Here is a 20,721-nt window from a genome sequence, read left to right on the forward strand (position 1 = left end):
TACCTTGTATCCTCCCTTTAGGGATCACCTAGGAGAGAATACCTTGGAGTCATTGTCATAAAATCAAGGTAATAGATTTTTAAAAACACTTTACAAATCCTCATCTAATCTTGAATATTTCTGATAGGCCTCTTATTCTTCCTCCAGGGCTGTTTGCATAAACATATGCATGATTCTTCTACCTAAATTATCAAATGAACAAGGGATCTGACCTCATTTGACAGTTTCCCAAGTCACTGTAGTGTGGTAAATGAAAGATGTGCAACGGAGATTTCCAAATGCACTTTTTTCTGAAGGTGGACCATAAACACTGTCAATATGAAAGGAAATACTCCTTAATAAATTTACACAAAGGGCACATTTTGAATTCTTGCTTGTACCATAAACATATACTTCTCCTAAAATTATAAAACAAGCACTGGACATAACCTCATGAAAGATATATGAAAAGCGTATGTACTAATCATAATAATTAGTTGAAAACGTAGTCTAAATGTATTTTGAGTATTATTATTACAGTACATCTGAGAGTCAGTATGGCCTGAGGTTTTTCCCATGAATTTTGGAGTCAGACCTGGGTTTGGATCCAGGCTTCATCATTTACTAGCTATGGTACCTTGGTAAATTCTTTAATCTCTCTGATTCTCAAATTTTCTCTGTAGAGACAGTAACAGATCTAGCTTATAGGATTGTTTTATGAATTTTATCACAAGCCTAACTAACACAGTAGGTACTCAGTAAATCGTAGTGACTGTTCCAATTATGGCTCATTGACAAGTGAGGACAAGGGGTCCAACTCAAAATCTGTTGGAGCTATAAATCAAGAGGTAACACACAGCTTAGTTTATTCAGCCAACATATCTATAGGACTAAAGTTTTTAAATCTGCTAAATTAGATTTGGTAAATGAAGAACCAGTTTAAGCCAGATGATTGCAGTGACTATGACAGCGTTTTAATAAGATAACATACTCATTTTAACACAGCCTTTATTTTCTGTTTCAAAACAAAATTTCCAGGAAACAAAACAAATGGTTGGATACAAATGAAATAAAAATCACAGTTTCAAAGAACCAAAATCAGACAACTGCTTAAAGGCAGATCACTTGGTTTACCAAAAAAATAATAAAAGTTAATGTCAAGAAGGATTAAAATTAGGTTTAACAACATTCCATATAATGCTACATTCCCCAATTAAGAAAGGAGAGTTCACATATACAACTAAGTGTTAAGTGTAGAGAAGTGGCTGAAATTCTGCATACTTCATAGTAAATTAATTATGCATGAAAGTTTATTAATTGCATAAACTTCCTGAGTGGCTCCCATGCTGCACTAGGTCTACATGCTTAATATTCATATCAAACAAATTACAGCTTTAAGTGATTGAGCATGACAGACCTTGAACAACTGCACTTTCCAATCAGTCACTATTTCTGCTGAGGGTATGTTCTGGACCACAAACCTCAATCTGAAATCTTAAATTATAACGGAGAAGAAATGCAACTTAAAAAAAAAAACTGGAAGGATGACAAGCACACATTTAGGAATTTTATTTTTCACTGGCACTTTTTTTTTTCTCAAGAGCCCAGTTTCTCCCCTTCTTGCTTGACTTTTGGCCTTTCTGTTAGAGGTTTTTTTAATTAAAAGAAGACCTTCCAGAATGGGAGCTGTTGGTTTATATAATCTTCCAGCTATCTCAGTTGAAAATAACTAAGTGTAACCTAGTTACTATCCCAGGCCCCTGCCAATGGTGGCTGTCAAGGTCCCTGACCAATGTTTGTGTTCATCCTTCACATACAAAGACTATTTCCAGGGTGACCTGAAAGCATCTGGCTCCATAAAAATTTCATACTAACTTCACTTCAAAGGATTTTACCAAGTTTGAGTGTCACCATTTTACAGTCTGGATTGTTTGTGGGTTTTTTATTTCAATCCCAGAAATTACATTTACCAAATCAATGACCTTTCCTATGCCCTGCTCCCTTACTGGTTCATCTTCTAAATAAAGGGGGAAAAAACAAGTCCCCAGTAAACTACAGGATTAAAAATGAACAATCTATTCTAGAAAATGGCCTGCACACCACCTCAAATATCTCAAGATTCTTCTAAACCAAACAGAAGATTAAATAACTGAATCCCAAACTGATGGCAAGTATACCTCAGGAATGTACTTGTACATGAAGCCTGAAATACAGTATTTACTAACATTAAACATGCTGTAGTGTTACACACAGTAAACATGTGAAACAAATAACATGTGGTTTACAAACATTTGCTCAGTTTTCTGGAAAAAACAGAGAATGCATCATTTTCATCACTCAGAGAAGACAGCAAAGAAGAAAGTCAATGCCTCCAATAAACTTTAGAGATTGGATAAACAGTTACGACTAACTACAATTCAACTAAAAGCATATGGCCATTTTAAGGTAATAAAATATCATTGCAAATACCTAGCAGTATGCTAATATGCTGAATGATGGGCCACTGCTGTAATATTTGTCAAATATTTCATTGTGATAGTTAAAGCAGTTTCAACCCATAGCCCTTTAGGCACACAGACAAGAAACGCATCTCTAATAAAAGATACGAAGTTACAGGGCTTCCCTGGTGGCGCAGTGGTTGAAAGTCCGCCTACCGATGCAGGGGAGGCGGGTTTGTGCCCCAGTCAGGACTCCACGTGCTGCGGAGCGGCTGAGCCCGTGAGCCATGGCCGCTGAGCCTGCGCGTCCTGAGCCTGTGCTCCGCAACAGGAGAGGCCACAGCAGCAAGAGGCCTGCGTACCGCAAAAAAAAAGATACGAAGTTACAGGCACCAGATTGTCTAATTTAGGTACTTTCTTATCATTTGTTTATTTTGCAACTAACTTCTACAACTAAGTCCTATATTGCCACCAGCTGGATTTATTTCTCTGTTCTCCATCCCTAAATCCCCAAAGCTTATTTCACAGAAGCATGTGGCTCTCGTCACTTAAACATAGATTGGTACCAGAGTGATGGTCCTTCTCATTTCAAACTCATAGTTAGCAGGCCAGATTTATAACCTGAAAGAATACTGAGAATCAAGGCAAAAAAGCAAGTTTCACAGGCAGTGTTTACATGTGTACCCCAAAACAGCACTGAAAAAGAGGTAGATAAACAAATGTAATTGGAGTAGAATTAAATCTGCGGTTCTAAAATGATACATCCCATCATACTGTACATAACACTCCACACTCAATCCAAAAATCACAGCAGAAAAGTGCCTTTTAAACTTTCACAGATAATTTTGCTGTCAAACCATTAGAATTCATGCTTGATATAAAACTGGCAAGAAAAATATGAAAAACGAAATGGATATTTGTTATACTACAGCAAATTGCCTTAGAGATTCAAGACTGCTACAAATATACATAGGGTTATTTTCATTAGATTTACACCAATACTGGTTTCATATTCTTATGATGTTACACCCAACTTCACAAACATAGCAGCAGGTAATTCATGATGAAATGCTCACATTGCCACATATGGAGATACAGTACTATTCATCAGACTTGCACTTTGAGAAGTAAACATGGTGGTTGGACACACAGACTACCCCCAAATAAACTTTACAAGTGGGATGGTTTAGTATAACCTTTTTTTTTCTACAAGAAGGAAAATGGAAAGGACAGGTTTGTGTGTGTGTGTTGGAAATGGGAAGAAGGCCCTTGTTACATAGTAGGCTCTTTGTTAAGTAAGAAGGGAATTTCTGAGCTTTACCTCAAGAGTTAATTATTTCTGGGGGGGGGGGGAAGTACCTCAGCAAGGATGAAAACAGCACTATCATATGATTTAGCAAAATTATGAAATAATGCAAAACCCCTAGATAGAAAACTAGCTAATATTTACAGTCAAAGTGACTGTAATTGGAATCAAATATTTAAGTAATGGGAAAAAAATAACTTAAAAACACACAGTGATGTGAATAACACTGTTTTCTTCATTTCTGCACAAACTCACTTTTTTCTGTATTTTTAAACTTATACATGTTACATATACATCATGTATACATATGTTAACCCAACTACTGCAGTCAGCATGGAGACAGCAGTACACTACTCACCATCTTCAAACTTTAGAAGACTACTTTTCTTTCCAGCAAAAAATCTGAAAAGATTCTAAATATTACAAGGCACTGCAAAATTCTGCAGGCAAAAGAATGATGAATTATACATAAAACAGAGGTGGTGGCAAAATGTGGGACATTTGATGTAGAGCAGCCATTAATAAATGTAATTGTGCATGTCATCCATGGAGCTTTTTTCATCCTGGGGTACACTGTTTAAAAGGATTGCAACTCGAGAAGAAGGGATCATAAAACCTGCAGTATTTTCACTTTATAGGTTGTAAGTCTCAATGTAATCACACAAAGCTGACTCTAATAATGAAACACAAGCAGTTTTAAAGAATTACGGATTTTAGGCACATTGTTTTTGTACACATGGAAAATTGCAATGCAAGAATTTGCATTACACTAATGTCCTAAAACCACTTCAACTTGCAAACCAATACTGTAGAAGAAATTTGAAGAATCTGTACATAAGATTTAGAAAGATTCATCCAAACCAGAATATGTTTTATTAAAAGAAAACTGTGGCTCTTATCAACAGCAATTCTCAAAATGCTGCCCTGGATGCCCCCAAATGATAGCAACAGAATCTTCATGATGCTGAGTGTGATCCTCAGGTAAGTAACATAAGATACATTTGTTTTTTTTGAAAAAGTGTACTGCATGTCACAAAGTAGACTGTGCAAAAAAAGGTACACCCATTAAGTTTTCCTCATTACCTGGCAAGATCACGGGGTAAAATTTTTAGAGGAATATGGAGGAAAATCTGTCAACAGAAATGTTGGGTGATCATCTGGAATGTTGACCAGTAGACAACTTGTTATTACGTAAATGTGTACTAGAAATGACCTTGAAATCTTCAGAGCGAAAACTAAGTATTTTAAACATCTTTATATGTGGTAGTCGATAAATACCATTTTAGAATTCTATTTGGGTTTCACAGACTGAGCATTAGGTAACTCTGTGACCAGCCTTTTAAGATTATTACAGTTAACCTTCTTGAAAACTAAAAGTGTATATTTTGACATTGCCTCCCCTCCTCCTAAAACTGGATAAAACCCAGTAAAGTGCAACTTGACAGTGATCTCTCTCAGATTCTAAAGAGGCTGCCAAAATCATCTGAGATCTAAAATCATCTAAGATGCTAGATACTAACAAGGAAACTATAACAACTGAAAAAAAGGTAATCCAAAAAAAAAAAAGCTAAGGGCAACTTAAATAGTATCGTTTGAGGGTCTACTATCTACTGCAGGACAATGTATACCCCACATCTCTTAGAACCCTGTAAAGCCAGTGTTTCATGTGTAAGTCTCAAAACCTACAAAACCTACTGTGTCAAGTAAATTTCACTTCAGAAGAATGGACTAATAGAGGTGTAACTTGAATCCTTTTTGTTAGGAACACTAAGATTCCCCCCAAATGAGATTCACATCAGCTGCAATACATCCCTTGCAAAAGAATGCAAGCCAAACCAATGCCTCTCAGATGCTCAAAAACAATGTAGTGTGCACATGAGAAACAGAGATAGCTGCTTTGAATTACTATGGAAATCCTAAAGCAGCTACAGTATCTGCAGAATCAAGGAACTGTTACAGTTCTGTTTTTTCCTTTCTCTCCGCCTCACCTAAAACAAGGCTTCACTCCTACTGCTGTGACGACGGGAAGAAAATCACATTAAAAAGGGCTCATGTTCTATATTGGTTGACAAAGTTATTCTAATTTTGTATACCAAAACATTTCCTGCAGCAAGTTACCCTGCCTTCTGCGAAAGGTAAACCTAAGATAAACGTGAAGAATCCCATAAGACTCCAGCTGTTGGAGGGTCTCACTTTGCCCATGTTAGGGGAATATAAATAGTTTTTATACCTTTTAAAGAAAAGTATCATCCAGCTGCAGAGAGCAGCAATAATGGAAAGTGTCCTGGAAATGGAAATGCTCAAGCTGAGCTTATTAAAGCATTCTGAACAGTATTTTTAAAAAATCAAGTATCAAAGAGGATAGGATTTGAAGTGAAAAAACATTTCTGTGTGCAGTGTTCTATGTACAAACTGCACAGTTCTACAGGATGATGAGCTATATCAAATACTACATTGGAAAAAAATATATAGTGGAAAGTAAACTCAAAACGAGGGAAAATATGGCAGAACCCAAGAAGAAGAAAGTTTATTATCTTAGGTGTCCTGGAAATATTTCTGAAAAACATTTCCTTTTTCTTCATCTTCTACTCTGATTCACTTGGGACCAGGAGGGATCGCGGATGGATTCTGAACTGATGAAGCTGGAAATGCCTGCAAATTCATCCCCGGCTGGAACAGTCCCCCAGATTGGGTAGGAATTACTACAGACTGTTGTGGTGTTCCTGAAATTCCTACCCACTGTACCGGATACCCTGGCCCCCCCACAGCATTATATTGACAAACATGGGGTATTCCATATGATGATAATGGCCCAGGAAATGAAGGGCGTGAGAGTCCTTGTGGCAAGGAGGCTGGGACAGCTCCACGGATTTGGGACAGAGAAGAAATCCATGTTGATGTGTAGCCCATAGTAGATGGAGTATTCTAACAAAAAATAAAAACAAAAGATCAGTTTATTTGGTAGATACTTTTACCCATCTGTATTCTTTTTGCCTTACTACTCTCCCATTATTATTCTGACTGTCTACCATTTTTGGAGTAACGTTCTGTGTGCTAGGCATAGTTATATACCTTATTTCATTTCATCTTCGTAACTGCCCTGCAAGGCAGGCATTTTTAGATGAGGAAACAGAAGCTCAAAATTGATAACACCCATCACCACTTAGCAAGTTAATAGTAAGGTGAGGATTTGAACACAGTTCCAGCTAACTCCAAGACCCCTGCTAAATTTCTGTTCACAGTTTAGTGTCTCCTTTCCTCGTGCTAGCACTACTCTTCAATTTTTACTTCCTTCTGCCAGTCCCAGGCAGTCTCTCATTCAGGGCCACAGACAACAGTAGTCCATGTTACTACATAATTCTTTGAAGAAAGAGGAGCATGATTTAGAGTGGCATAGGGGAAAGCCTGGCATATAGTAGGTGCTCAAGAAATGTCACCTCCCTACCTCCTCCTACTCACTATTTAAAGTCTGACATTTCTGTTATATTTTTGGAAATTTAAACTCGACAATTATGTTTTGGGCAGTACTAAGAAAACATATTCCTGCCTGACTCTTCTTATTATATTGTATTGTAATTATGTGTATGTATAGAGATTACTGAAATCTTATGCACATGGGAATAATAAGTCTAAATGGAAGTAAATAATTCTTACTTAAAGGAGAGCTTGGTATCAGTCCCAAATTCTTAGTTCTTGTAAATTGATGGTCAAGCTAAAACGCTTTCAACTAAAGTTTCAAACTACAGTTAGGTTAAAGGTTTTTAGCTTGACTCAAGAATGAATGACAAGATCTCTTGAGGTAAAAAAGAAACATTTGAAGTCCAGCAATCCCTTTTTCATATCAGTATTTTTGTTCTGTTAAAGTAAAACTAAATACTTCTGATTTTAAAATAGCACATATAGTATGATCACATTTTTGTAAAGCTATTTCTATGTATTCATATACAGACATAGAAAGATATCTGAAATGATGTTTATCTAAAGTTAGTGACAATTATTTCTGGGTGGTAGGATTTGAAGGTGGTATTTTAAAATTTTGTACTTTTCTGCATTGATTAAATTCTATAACAAACATTATTATTTTACAAACAGTAACAATGTGATTTTTATTTAAAAAAAATTGGAGATGACATGTTATACTTAATCTTCTCTTGGATATTTAAAAGGCATCTCAGATTCAAATGATCAAAACCAAATGTATGATCTTTCTTCTACCAAAACACACTGCCTGCTCATGTTCCCCTTCTTGATGATTGGTATGCTGGAATGATAGCCAGTTATACCAGCCAGAAACCTTGCCTTGACACCTCCCCTCTGCCAAACATCAGTTCTATCACTAAATCTGGTCCATTTTATCTCTTAAACATTTCTTGTAATCTGTTCACTTCTCTTCATCTCAGCTTCTCTCTCTCTTTTTTTTTAAATTGAAGTATAGTTATTTAAAATGTTGTTCAACTTCTCTTTATCGGGCCTACTGTGACTAACTCTTAATTGGTCTACCAACATCTACCCTTATCTTCAATAATCTTTCTTCTTGCTTCAAGCCAGAGTGATCTTTTCAAAAAGCAAATCTGGGGCTTCCCTGGTGGTGCAGTGGTTGAGAGTCTGCCTGCCGATGCAGGGGACACGGGTTCGTGCCCCGGTCTGGGAAGATCCCACATGCCGCAGAGCGGCTAGGCCCATGAGCCATGGCCGCTGAGCCTGCGGGTCCGGAGGCTGTGCTCCGCGACGGGAGAGGCCACAACAGTGAGAGGCCCGCGTACCGCAAAAAAAAAGCAAATCTGATCATGTCAACCCTAGGGCTTCAATGGCTATCCATCTGTCTTAAAATAAAGACAAAGTTCCTTGTCATCACCACTTTTAAGACCCTCCTTAGATTCACTGTGCACCAACTCCTCTCTGCTCTCTACACTTCAGCCAAATGGACCTACTTTCAGTCCTTTCATTCTGTTTCTCCATACAGGGGTTTTGCATATGCTGTTCTTTCTGCTTAGAATCATATTCCCTCCCCTTTTCACCTAGTTAACACTTACTCATCCTGCAGATCTCTGCTCAATCATCACTTTCTCAGGGAAGCTTTTCTTGACTTCCCTTTACTAGGTCAAATTTCCCTTACTGTATGGTATCCTATATCTCTCCTTTGTAGTCCTTATTACAGCTGCAATTTTATGTTTATTTATACAAGTCTGTTCATATCTAACTGTCCCACCAGCATATAAGTCCCATGAGAACAGGGAACATACTTGTTTTTGCTAATCAAACCCAGTGCCTAGCAGAGGGCTTGGCACATAATTGTGACAAATTTTTCTAAGGCACAGAACAGTAACATGCAAGAACATTAGATAGTGAGATGGGCTCTCCACACAAAGATATAATCAACTGAACCTAAAGATACAAAAATAGTTACATATATAGGATACTACTATGTGCTAGGCACTTTAAAGATGTTACCTCATTTAATCCTCACAGCAATCCTGCAAAGCAGGAAGGTATTATCCCTGTTTTAAAGACATGAAAACTGACGCACAAATGACTTGTCTAAAGTCACACAACTAGTAAATGACTGAGCTGACGCTGGAACCCCAGTCCGTATAAAGACCTTCACCGCTTTTATTCGTACTCCATTTTCTACTCACTGTTCTTCCAAACATTCTCATTATACCACAATAAACCACCCTCCAACTCATCAACAAAGGCCTCCATTCACATAGTGCTCAGAGGATCTCTCACGGGCAGCACAAACACATTTATGCCTTAAAATTTGCCTCTAAAGGCTTCCAATTTTTACAATGGTGATACTATCTGTGTATAAATCGGTGCCAGGAATAATATAAATACACAGATCCCTTAAGCAAATACACTGCTTACTAGTTTGGAAAATCTAGGCTTTTGAAAAATTTTATTCAATGTTAACACTAAATGTATTTTCAGACTCTTTACCAAACTACATGCAATGACTATATATACACACACATATATGTACACAAACATAACACACACACACACTCAGATATATCTCTTTCAATTATATGGGTTCAGATTCTAAGCCCTGATTCACATTTTAATAGATTTATTCATTTTGAAAAAATGATACTTTAAAAATTCAAATACAGAAAAGTACAAAGTAAAATAAGGCCCAAATTCCACCATCCAGCATATTTTAATGGCTTGTCCTATTTCTATGCATATATACATGTATCTTATATAATTTTACATAAATACTATATATACTATTCTGTGAACCTGTCTTCTTCCCACTCCAGAATGCATTGTGGACATCTTTCTACATTTCAATTGCTTGTACACCTGACTAAGGACATATGCAATTAAGTAGACATCTCGTCCATAAACTTAAGATATATTTTATAATATTCTAGTTTAAATATCTTTAAAATTCTTTTTCATACTGAATACGTAAGATAACTTATTGGCTATGAGAATACTGATGTACAATTAACATAAGATAACTTTTCCTCAAAACCCAAATTCTTCTTGCACCACAAGGTTGAATTAACCCTCACTCCAGATGCTTTCTTTTTTGATACTTTTTTTTTCCTTCAGGTATAATAGCCTAAAACAAGGGTTAGCAATCTACAGCCTGCCACCTCTTTTTGCAAATCAAGTTTTAATGGACAAAACCATGCCCACTTGTTTATGTATTGTCTATGGCTGTGTTGATTAGTTACAACCACATGGCTTGAAAATATTTACTAATTGGCCCCTTCCCAGAAATAGTTTGCTGGCCTCTGGCCTAAAACTTAATTTGCTCAAAGACATAATGAATCTAGACAAGGATAAAAGTCTCTATGTTGTCAAATCACACCACTCTATCATAGTGACTATAACTATAGGCCTAAGTGAATCAATCTTTATGGTTTTAGTTCTCATAAATAAAGAGGGTCAGGTATAAACAACTTACTTCATATACTTTGTTCCAGTTGTCTGTTTCTAGTTTCTGTTGACTCTGTTTAAGTTGGTTTAAACTTGGCTTAATAAGAGAATTTCCTACTGTTTCCTTTGTCCAGTCATCCACCAGTTTGTGTAAGTCATCTGTGAACATCCCTTTTTTACTAGCTGGAGATTGCTGGCATGATGCTGCACTACTTTCCGCCGCACACAGTGGATCTATAAGAAGAAAAAAAAACAGAGAAACCAGGAAAAGGAATTAAAACTGATAAACAAATACTCTTTTTCGGCCAGTAATGCAGAACTACATATTGGGTATAGATAGGGTAACCAGACATTCTAGTTCTGGCTTAAAGCTATGGTCCTTGTGTAATTACTAACAGTATCTCTTTCACTCTCAAAAGTTTCTTCTTGTTTGGATGGCAAATTATATGGTCACCTTAGGTATAAGTCAAATATAATAAATAGTATCTCAAAAATATTAGTATCAACTGTACTCTTATCATCAGGTTCCTCAGACAGATACTTAGAAGAGTTAAAAAACAATGACAATGTTAAAAATGGAAAGAACCTTAGAAGTCTAATCCAAACCACTTGTTTTATAATGGGGAAATGAGGCCCAGAAAAAGTAAATTGACATGCCTGAATTCCTTTTTTTTAAAATACATTTATTTATTTTTTATTTTTGGCTGTGTTGGGTCTTCATTGCTGGGCGTGGGCTTTCTCTAGTTGCGGCGAGCGGGGGCTACTCTTCGTTGCGGTACACAGGCTTCTCATTGCAGTGGCTTCTCTTGTTGCGGAGCACGGGCTCCAGATGTGCGGGCTTCAGTAGTTGTGGCATGCGGGCTCAGTAGTTGTGGCCCATGGGCTCTAGAGTGCAGGCTCAGTAGTTGTGGTGCACAGGCTTACTTGCTCCGCGGCATGTGGGATCTTCCCAGACCAGGGATCGAACCCGTGTCCCCTGCATTGGCAGGTGGATTCTTTTTTTTGTTTTCTTTAACATCTTTATTGGAGATGTTAATGCTTTACAATGTTTAATGTTTAATGCTTTACAATGGTGTGTTAGTGGCTGCTGTATAACAAAGTGAATCAGCTATACTTATACATATATCCCCATATCCCCTCACTCTTGCGTCTCCCTCCCACCCTCCCTCTCCCACCCCTCTAGGTGGTCACAAAGCACCTAGCTGATCTCCCTGTGCTATGTGGCTGCTTCCCACTAGATATTTTACATTTGGTAGTGTATATATGTCCATGCCACTCTCTCACTTCGTCCCAGCTTACCCTTCCCCCTCCCCGTGTACTCAAGTCCATTCTAAACGTCTATGTCTTTATTCCTGCCCTGCCCCTAGGTTCTTCAGAACCATTTAAAAAATTTTTTTAGATTCCATATATATGTGTTAGCATACGGTATTTATTTTTCTCTTTCTGACTTACTTCACTCTGTATGACAGACTCTGGGTCCATCCACCTCACTACAAATAACTCAATTTTGTTTCCTTTTATGGCTGAGTAATATTCCATTGTGTATATGTACCACATCTTCTTTATTCATTCATCTGTCGATGGACACTTAGGTTCCTTCCATGTCCTGGCTATTGTAAATAGTGCTGCAATCAACATTGGGGTACATGACTCTTTTTGAATTACAGTTTTATCAGGGTATATGCCCAGTAGTGGGATTGCTGGGTCATATGGTGGTTCTATTTTTAGTTTTTTAAGGAACCTCCATACTGTTCTCCATAGTGGCTGTATCAATTTACATTCCCACCAACAGTGCAAGAGGGTTCCCTTTTCTCCACACCCTCTCCAGCATTTATTGTTTGTAGATTTTTTAATGATGGCCATTCTGACCGGTGTGAGGTGATACCTCATTGCAGTTTTGATTTGCATTTCTCTAATGATTAATGATGTTGAGCATCCTTTCATGTGTTTGTTGGCAATCTGTATATCTTCTTTGGAGAAATGTATATTTAGGGCTTCTGCCCATTTTTGGATTGGGTTGTTTGTTTTTTTGACATTGAGCTACATGAGCTGCTTACATATTTTGGAGATTAATCCTTTGTCAGTGGCTTCATTTGCAAATATTTTCTCCCATTATAAAGGTTGTCTTTTGTCTTGTTTATGGTTTCCTTTGCTGTGCAAAAGCTTTTAAGTTTCATTAGGTCCCATTTATTTATTTTTGTTTTTATTTCCATTTCTCTAGGAAGTGGGTAAAAAAGGATCTTGCTGTGATATACGTCATAGAGTGTTCTGCCTTTGTTTTCCTCTAAGAGTTTTATAGTGTCTGTCCTTACATTTAGGTCTTTAATCCATTTTGAGTTTATTTCTGTATACAGTGTTAGGGAGTGTTCTAATTTCATTCTTTTACATATAGCTGTCCATTCTTTTACATGTAGCTGTCCAGTTTTCCCAGCACCACTTATTGAAGAGGCTGTCTTTTCTCGATTGTATATTCTTGCCTCCTTTATCAAAGATAAGGTGACCATATATGCGTGGGTTTATCTCTGGGCTTTCTATCGTGTTCCATTGATCTATATCTCTGTTTTTGTGCCAGTACCATACTGTCTTGATTACTGTAGCTTTGTATTATAGTCTGAAGTCAGGGAGCCTGACTCCTTTTTCTTTCTCCTTTTTTCTTTCTCAATATTGCCTTGGCTATTTGGGGTCTTTTGTGTTTCCATACAAATTGTGATATTTTTTGTCCTAGTTCTGTGAAAAATGCCATTGGTAGTTTGATAGGGATTGCACTAAATCTGTAGATTGGCAGGCAGATTCTTAACTACTGCGCCACCATGGAAGCCCCATGCCTGATTCTTGCAATTAGATACCAGCAGAGCCAGGCCCAGAATTCTAAAGCCTAGAGAGCCTATAGAGAAGCCTATAGAGAAAAACTTTTTCTTTTAATATACCATACTGACTTTCAACAATCTTCAGAAAACTAGAATCTCATTTAAATTTTTGTTTACCAATATTTCTGTTTATTATTGATAAAAACAATGTCTATCTAGAATAGCAGAAATAAGAAGGCAGATGCTTTTGTTAGCCTCATGAGTTCTGGAGTACAAGATGTCCAAATAGATGAAATAAATCACTTACAGATGTCTTCATCAGTGAAAAGTTTCCTAATCTGAACATCACACTGTCTTTATATTATTTAGTACTATTACACAGGCTAACTAAATCATTCTCATAGAAAAGATTCATAAAGTTCCTCTGACTGATTTACAAGTCAAAACTTACAGAGTGGGTCTAAAATGAATTTTAGTAAATGCAGTTGTGAAATGTAAGCACAGTAACACTTCCACAGATTTAATTAAATAAACATGTGAAAATATCTTGTACAATTGTTATGGGACTTTTTTTTAATTGTGAAAAACTATAAAAATGTAAAAGATAATGCAAGAAGCCTACATATAAACACTTTCAAAGTACTTTTCTTTATATTCTTTGAAACTCATAACAGGCCCGTGATATAGGTTCAGCAAGTATCATTCTATTTTGGGGATGGGAAGACTGGAATCCAGAAAGTAAACAGCTGAGGTTATACGCTGGGGTTAGAACCCAAGTATCCTGACTATTTGGTCAGTGTGCTTTCCATTGTACCATGCCAATCCATGCAACAAACTGGGAAAAGGATAAGAAAATTGCTTAATAAGGAGGAACATGATAATCTCAATGACTGCTTATGCATAGTCTGTCATTCTCTATGACCCTTGTGCTACTGAAGGCTTAGAGTCAAGGAGATTAAAAGTTAAATGGACATAGGGAACTATACTCAATATCCTGTGACAAACCATAATGGAAAGAATATGAAAAAGAATACACAGATATATATATATATATATAGATAGATATAGATATACAGATATATATATATATATGGCTGAGTCACTTTGCTGTACAGAAGAAATTAACACAACATTTTAAATCAACTATATATACTTCAATAAAATTTAAAAACAAACAGAAAAAAAAAAAAACAAGGGAAGTCTGAGAAAAACTGCCAAGAGGAGCTTAGAGACATGACGCGTAAATATCAGGTGGTATCCTGGATGGGATCCTAGAACAGAAAAGGAATTTATGCAAAAACTAAGGAAATCAAAATAATAAAGTGTGGAATTTTTTTTTTTTTTTTTTTTTGTGATACGCGGACCTCTCACTGTTGTGGCCTCTCCCGTTGCGGAGCACAGGCTCCGTACGCGCAGGCTCAGCGGCCATGGCTCACGGGCCCAGCGGCTCCACGGCATGTGGGATCTTCCGGACTGGGGCACGAACCCGTGTCCCCTGCATCGGCAGGCGGACTCTCAACCACTGCACCACCAGGGAAGCCCAAAGTGTGGAATTTTGTTAATAAAAATTAAATGGAAATATAGTAGTGAAAATTGCTTAAGAAGAGTTTAATGAATTAAGTGGAACATATTCTCATATAGAAAAGTGTTTTACAAAAATAATGTTTACTAATTTTGAGTAACCATGATGTACTAAAAGGACGTACCAATCTTGTTGGAATTCCTACTTTTTTTTTTTGAATTCCTACTTTTTTAAAACTTAAAACCCAAGGACACACAAGTCAGCCTATAATAAAAGTATCATTTTTTCCTGTTATCCCTCTGCACATTCATGTGATTCTCTGCCAACTCCAGTGAGCAAACAAATAGCACAACAATGTTGGGAAAGACTTTGGAACTGAAGCCTTTATAGATTGTGTTCTTAACCTGGAAAAATGTCAGCAGGTAGAAATAAAAAGCAGACGATAGCCAGAAACATATACATATTAGTGCCAGCATTTCTGCCCACCCAACTAATCTGAAGGAGTATTTTTGTGCTCATTCCCCTTTAGTTTCTTTTAAAAAATAGAGCTAAGTTTGAATGTCATTCATTTAAGAACATTTCTGCACTAACGGAAAACCCAACGTCAGGATTCTTCTTGTGTACAAATCTGGTGGAACAAGTGATCTTATGCACTCAATTGGCGGGCAATGATGGCTGCTGCACTAGTGATACAGTTGCCAACAAGTAGAGGAAGAAATAACAAACCGAAACAAGTATTTATTTTTCTTTTATTGAAGTAACATTGATCTATAACATTATATAAGTTTCATGTGTACAACACTGTATGTCTACTTCTGTATACCCTACTGAATGTTATTCAGTGCCTAACTATTCCGTTAGGCACATTTATTGACTGATTTCATTTGAAAGTTATTCATATCATATTAAAGTTCACAAACCAGAAATTACCCAATGAATGCACATTAAAAGAAGTACTCTTCAAATGTGTTTTATGATAGGTAGTAACATAACTTCAAAGGTGCTCTTTAATATTCATTTCTTATTGATGAAATGAGTAAAATCAGAGTTCAGTCCTTGGTGTTCTTTTTTGTTTTCCCCCAAGGTGATTCCTATATTCAGATAGTTCCAGCGATCACCCAACTGCAAATGTTTCCATCTCTTATCTCAAATCTTGATGTCTCTTCAGTCCAACCTCACAGCCAACTCCCAAATTGTTTCTCCAATTCAATGTCAATAAATTCTTCAATTAAATACACCTGAAGTCAAGCCTATCATGGTCTAAGCATGACAGTTTGCCTAAATCTTATATTTCTTTTAAAGATACCATATTTTTTACAAACCACCCAGTCTCAGACTCTTTGGATCTCTCAACAAACACACACATATCCAGTTTATTACCACATCATGGCAAATCATCCTATACAGCATCTCCTGTCTGTTTTCACTTCCATAGTTCTCTAAACTCTTAATCATCTCATATATGGACTGCCATGATGGCAATGATCTAAACAGATTCACTCCCTGGTTCTAGCCAATACATTCTTCACATTGCCACCAGAGTAGTACCAGTTAAATGCTGTTTTCAGCATTTCATTCCTCTCCTCCAAAAAGCCCCCCAAAACGCAAACTTTAACAGTTTCTTAGTACTAACAATAGTGGGTTTTCAACTTGTTTCAGTGGCAAACTCCTTGGTAGTCATGATTGTCTTTGCAGAAAATGCAAACATAGATTATCTTATTTATTATCCTTGAACATCATATCATTTATTAAGCTTAAATACATAATAATGTGTTAGATTAAATATATTATCTTACATCAAACCATAGTACAGATAAGCTGTGGCAGTTGCCAAAAATTTAAAAAAAAAAGTGTGGGGGAAAAAACCTTCTAATGTAAACTCTCCATTTCACCCAACTGTTACATTCTCTTTCTCCCAAATACATCTCACATTTTACGATTTGCATGCCTTTATAACATGCAATTCTACCTACTGACAATACTCTTCACACTCCATTTCATCAATTTTAATCCGGTCCATTTACCTTTCAACACCAACTCAAATCCTACTTCCTGAATGAAACAGTCTCAGACCACTATCGCCTTTGACGATCTCTCATTGCCTCCTTTCAATCCACTGAAGACAGGATGTCTGGTATTGGGAGGCAATGCAGTATAACAGTGAAGAGCCAACACTTTGGAGTCAGACAGATTTGCTTAACCCCACTAACTGTAGTCTCCTTGCCTATAAGGACAGACTAACTTCTACCTACTTTAGAGATGTTTTGAGGATTGAGATTATGTAATGCGATTATGTTTCAGGGCTTCCAAGACCACTCACAGATTTACTGATTCCATAGACGGTCTTACAGAACTCAGCATATAGTTGTGCTCATAGCCAAGTTTGTTACAGCAAAAGGATGCACATAGGATCAGCAAGGGAAAAATACACAGGATTCTAGAGAAATTCATGCACAGACTTCCCTATGCTTTCTTCCTATGGTGAGGGAGCATTCTTGAGTATGCTCCTTTCTCTCAGCAACAAAAAATGGTAAGTTTCCGGTCAGGGAAGCCCAGTAGAGACTCAGTGCCCAAGGTTTTTATTTGTGACTGGTCATGTAGGCACCTTTTGCCTAGCATTTACCAAAATGCCAGACTCTAAGAAGGAAAACAGGTATTCGGCATAAATCACATTATTTGTACCAACAATCTAGGCAACGTGAGCTATACTTATCAGTTAGGGAAGAAAGGGAAACCAAGTTCCTGCACACCAGCCAAGGTCCAACCTTGGAAACAGGCCTTTCTATAGATAGCAGTCTTGTGCCTGCTATGTTAACTCTTTTCTGCATAGTTTAGCACAGTGCTCATATTATAAGTTAACCACATACCTAAATTGTAGATACCATTACATGCAATATCCTGCATCAGTTCATGTTTCTCACAAAATAGGTATACCTGTGTGTAGGGAAAGATGGACGTGGATCTTTGTATATATGTTAAGGCAGTGCTTCTTAAAATGTGTTCTGTGAAAAGTGGGTTCTCTGGTAAAACTGTTTTGGGACATGTACATTTATTTCCTTTCTTGAAAATTCTCAATTCATATTAGCACATTAAAGGATCTAAGAGAGTCTACAGTGAAAAAATGGTTTTTATATGATTGACTCCAACATTTCCTATTTGACCATACAACACCTATTAACTCCTTGCTGACAGCTTACAAAATGCTGCGCTAAGGCCAACAAATGTGTCCACCAATCTTGGCCAAATGGGGAAAATATGAAATGTCAGCAAGCTTTGAAAGAGAGCTATTAGAACTAGAAATATGAAATCACTTGGTTCTGTGATAGTCAATGAAGTAATAAAACCACTAGAAGGTATGTGTGGAACACCCTATCTTTGCAAACTTGGCTTCAATGAATTCTTAAAAGAAAGAGAAAATGAAGATAATTTAGTTCCCATTTAGGGAAATAATATTTTCATATTAGGTCTGCTTAGGAATCAATCTAAACATTTTAATAAATAAGTTAATTTAATGGAAGTTTAATAGTTAGATACTGTCATTTCTATCTGCTAAAAAATAATTTATGGCTTCTAGCATGACAGAGTGAGGAGGTTTTCAAATCCTCTCCCTCAAAAGCAGTAATAAAACTGGACAGAACTCTCAAAAACAACCATTTCAGCAATCTGGAATTTGCCCAAAGTCCTACAACAAAATCGAAAGTGTTACTCATGAAAACTACTCAACTTTTAAGAACTGTGTAATCTGTGGCGTTTTTGCCCATGGCTGTTTCTGTTACCTCTGCACCAGCTCTTTTTGCTCAGCAATTCAACCGCAGCAGGACAGGCTGAGAAAACAATAAGCTTTGCTACTGCTGCCAGAGGTAACTCACTTGATTTGGAGCTTTAGAAGCAGTGTCTCCATTAACCTGAGGTTAACAGGGAGACCTGGGAAGTGAGACAACCATCGCAGGCTTGATCAATTCTCCACATATCTCAGGTTGACTGGAATATCGTCACATGCACAGCATAAACTCGAGGGCCCAAACCGTACACACATCACTGGCTGACAGAGCCTGAACATGCAAGGAGGAGGCATGAGAAATCCTAGAGGAAAATGAAAGCTAGAAAATGGCCTCAAGTTTAAATGAGTTTTCCAGGCCAGGCCACACATAGATCCAGTAGCAGAAAGTGGAAGCCCTTCAGGCTTGAGGTGTTTAAAAGTGCAACCTCTGATCAATCTCTGGCTGAACACTAAGTAATGCAGATATAGGGGTCAATCCCAGGAAGTCAAGCTTAAAAATAAAAACTAGGGGGGAAAACTGAGCAGAGACATCAGCAGCTATACACTGCGGGGCAAACGGGCTTAACATATTTAGTCTCTCCATAAAAGCTGGACAGACTACATGGAGCAGCAATCTGAGGATTGTGAAGAGTTAATAGTAGCAGGTGAATAGGGAATAAAACCAAAATTCAAAGTACCATTAAAATAGCAGTGAGTTTACCAATTTTTCCTATCTGGTATCCATGGCTAATCTAGAAGCAGGCACTGGGGTATTCAAAGAGAAATCTCTAGAGAAAATCCTCTACTTTTGGCATGAAAAATCGGAAAGGGAACTTCCAACATTCTCAAAATGTATAGAAATTCCTATTTTTTCTTCTTTTCTCTGTACTCTCTCCCCTACCCCCAAGCAATCCTGTGGTGGGAAAGTCCCTGGAAGCTCATGGAAGCCAAACTCTGAGGGAGGGGACCCCTCCCTTCTGATCAGTGGCGTGAGTTATGGTTCCATGACAGTGAAGACAATCACTGTTGCTTTACTGCTGTCTCTAATCTCCCAAACCTTGGCCCTAAACATGTGCACAGTGGTAGGTGTGCACAAGAGAGCGGAGTAACTAAAATCCCAGATTTCTGGCTGAGGAACAAAAAAAGGAGTCACTGGGAATCAGAAAGTACTGGAGGTACTGCAGGGAGGGAAGAACTGAGAAAAGTTATTTTTGAATTCCTGGATTTACTACTGAGCTGTGCATACATGAATCCAATCCTATTCAGCATACCAAACACATGAAAACTGAAAGAACAGACAACTTCCCAAGACTGAGACCCACTAGGAGACCCACACGTGGGATAGGTCCAAAAAGCACCACAGAGGCAAAGCAAATGAACTGACATTAGAACAACAGAACACAGAAGACAGGTTGGAACTCATAAGGTAAAAATAACTGGGTCAATTACCTCCTATAACAAAAATGTCAACATTCTACATAGGATTTTAAAAAGACACCAGAGTCCTAGAATATTCAAAATGTCCAGGATAAAATTCAGTATGACTTGGCATACACAGAACCAGGACAATTTCAACTCATATGGGAAAAGATAACCAACAGATACTAATTCAAGGACAATACAGATGTTGGAATTATCTGACAAAGACTCTAAAGCAGCTATTATTAAAATGCTTAAAGAGGTAATCACAAAAACTACTGAACCCAATGACAAAACTGAAAATCTCAACAAAGAAATAGAGAAGAACATAAATGAAATTTTAGAACCAAAAAATATATAACAACCAAAAAAACCCATCAAAAAACCTCCTTGGATGAACTCAATAGCAGAAGGGAGATGACAAAAGAAAATTCAATTTTTTCCCAGTTTTATTGAGATATAAGTGACATACAGTACGGTATAAGTTTAAGGCGTACAGCATAATGATTTGAATTACATACATCATGAAACGATTACCACAATAAGTTTAGTGAACATCCATCATCTCATATAGATACCAAATAAAAGAAAGAAATTTT

At 37.2% G+C, this 20,721-nt stretch overlaps 1 protein-coding gene across 1 annotated transcript in view; it reads right to left on the reverse strand.

Annotated features, from left to right (window-relative positions):
• Window positions 1-857: 857 nt before the first annotated feature.
• WNK3 (WNK lysine deficient protein kinase 3) overlaps window positions 858-20,721 on the reverse strand; it is a 188,307-nt gene continuing 168,443 nt past the window's right edge. The window contains exons 22-23 of the mRNA XM_049704669.1: window positions 10,643-10,848; window positions 858-6,648 (exon numbers count right to left, since the gene is read on the reverse strand). Coding sequence (XP_049560626.1) covers window positions 6,319-6,648; window positions 10,643-10,848 — 536 coding nt within the window. The 3' untranslated portion in view covers window positions 858-6,318. The remainder of the gene's footprint in view (window positions 6,649-10,642; window positions 10,849-20,721) is intronic.

This window comes from Orcinus orca, chromosome X (assembly GCF_937001465.1).
Source record: "Orcinus orca chromosome X, mOrcOrc1.1, whole genome shotgun sequence".
Taxonomy (NCBI): Eukaryota; Metazoa; Chordata; class Mammalia; order Artiodactyla; family Delphinidae; genus Orcinus; species Orcinus orca.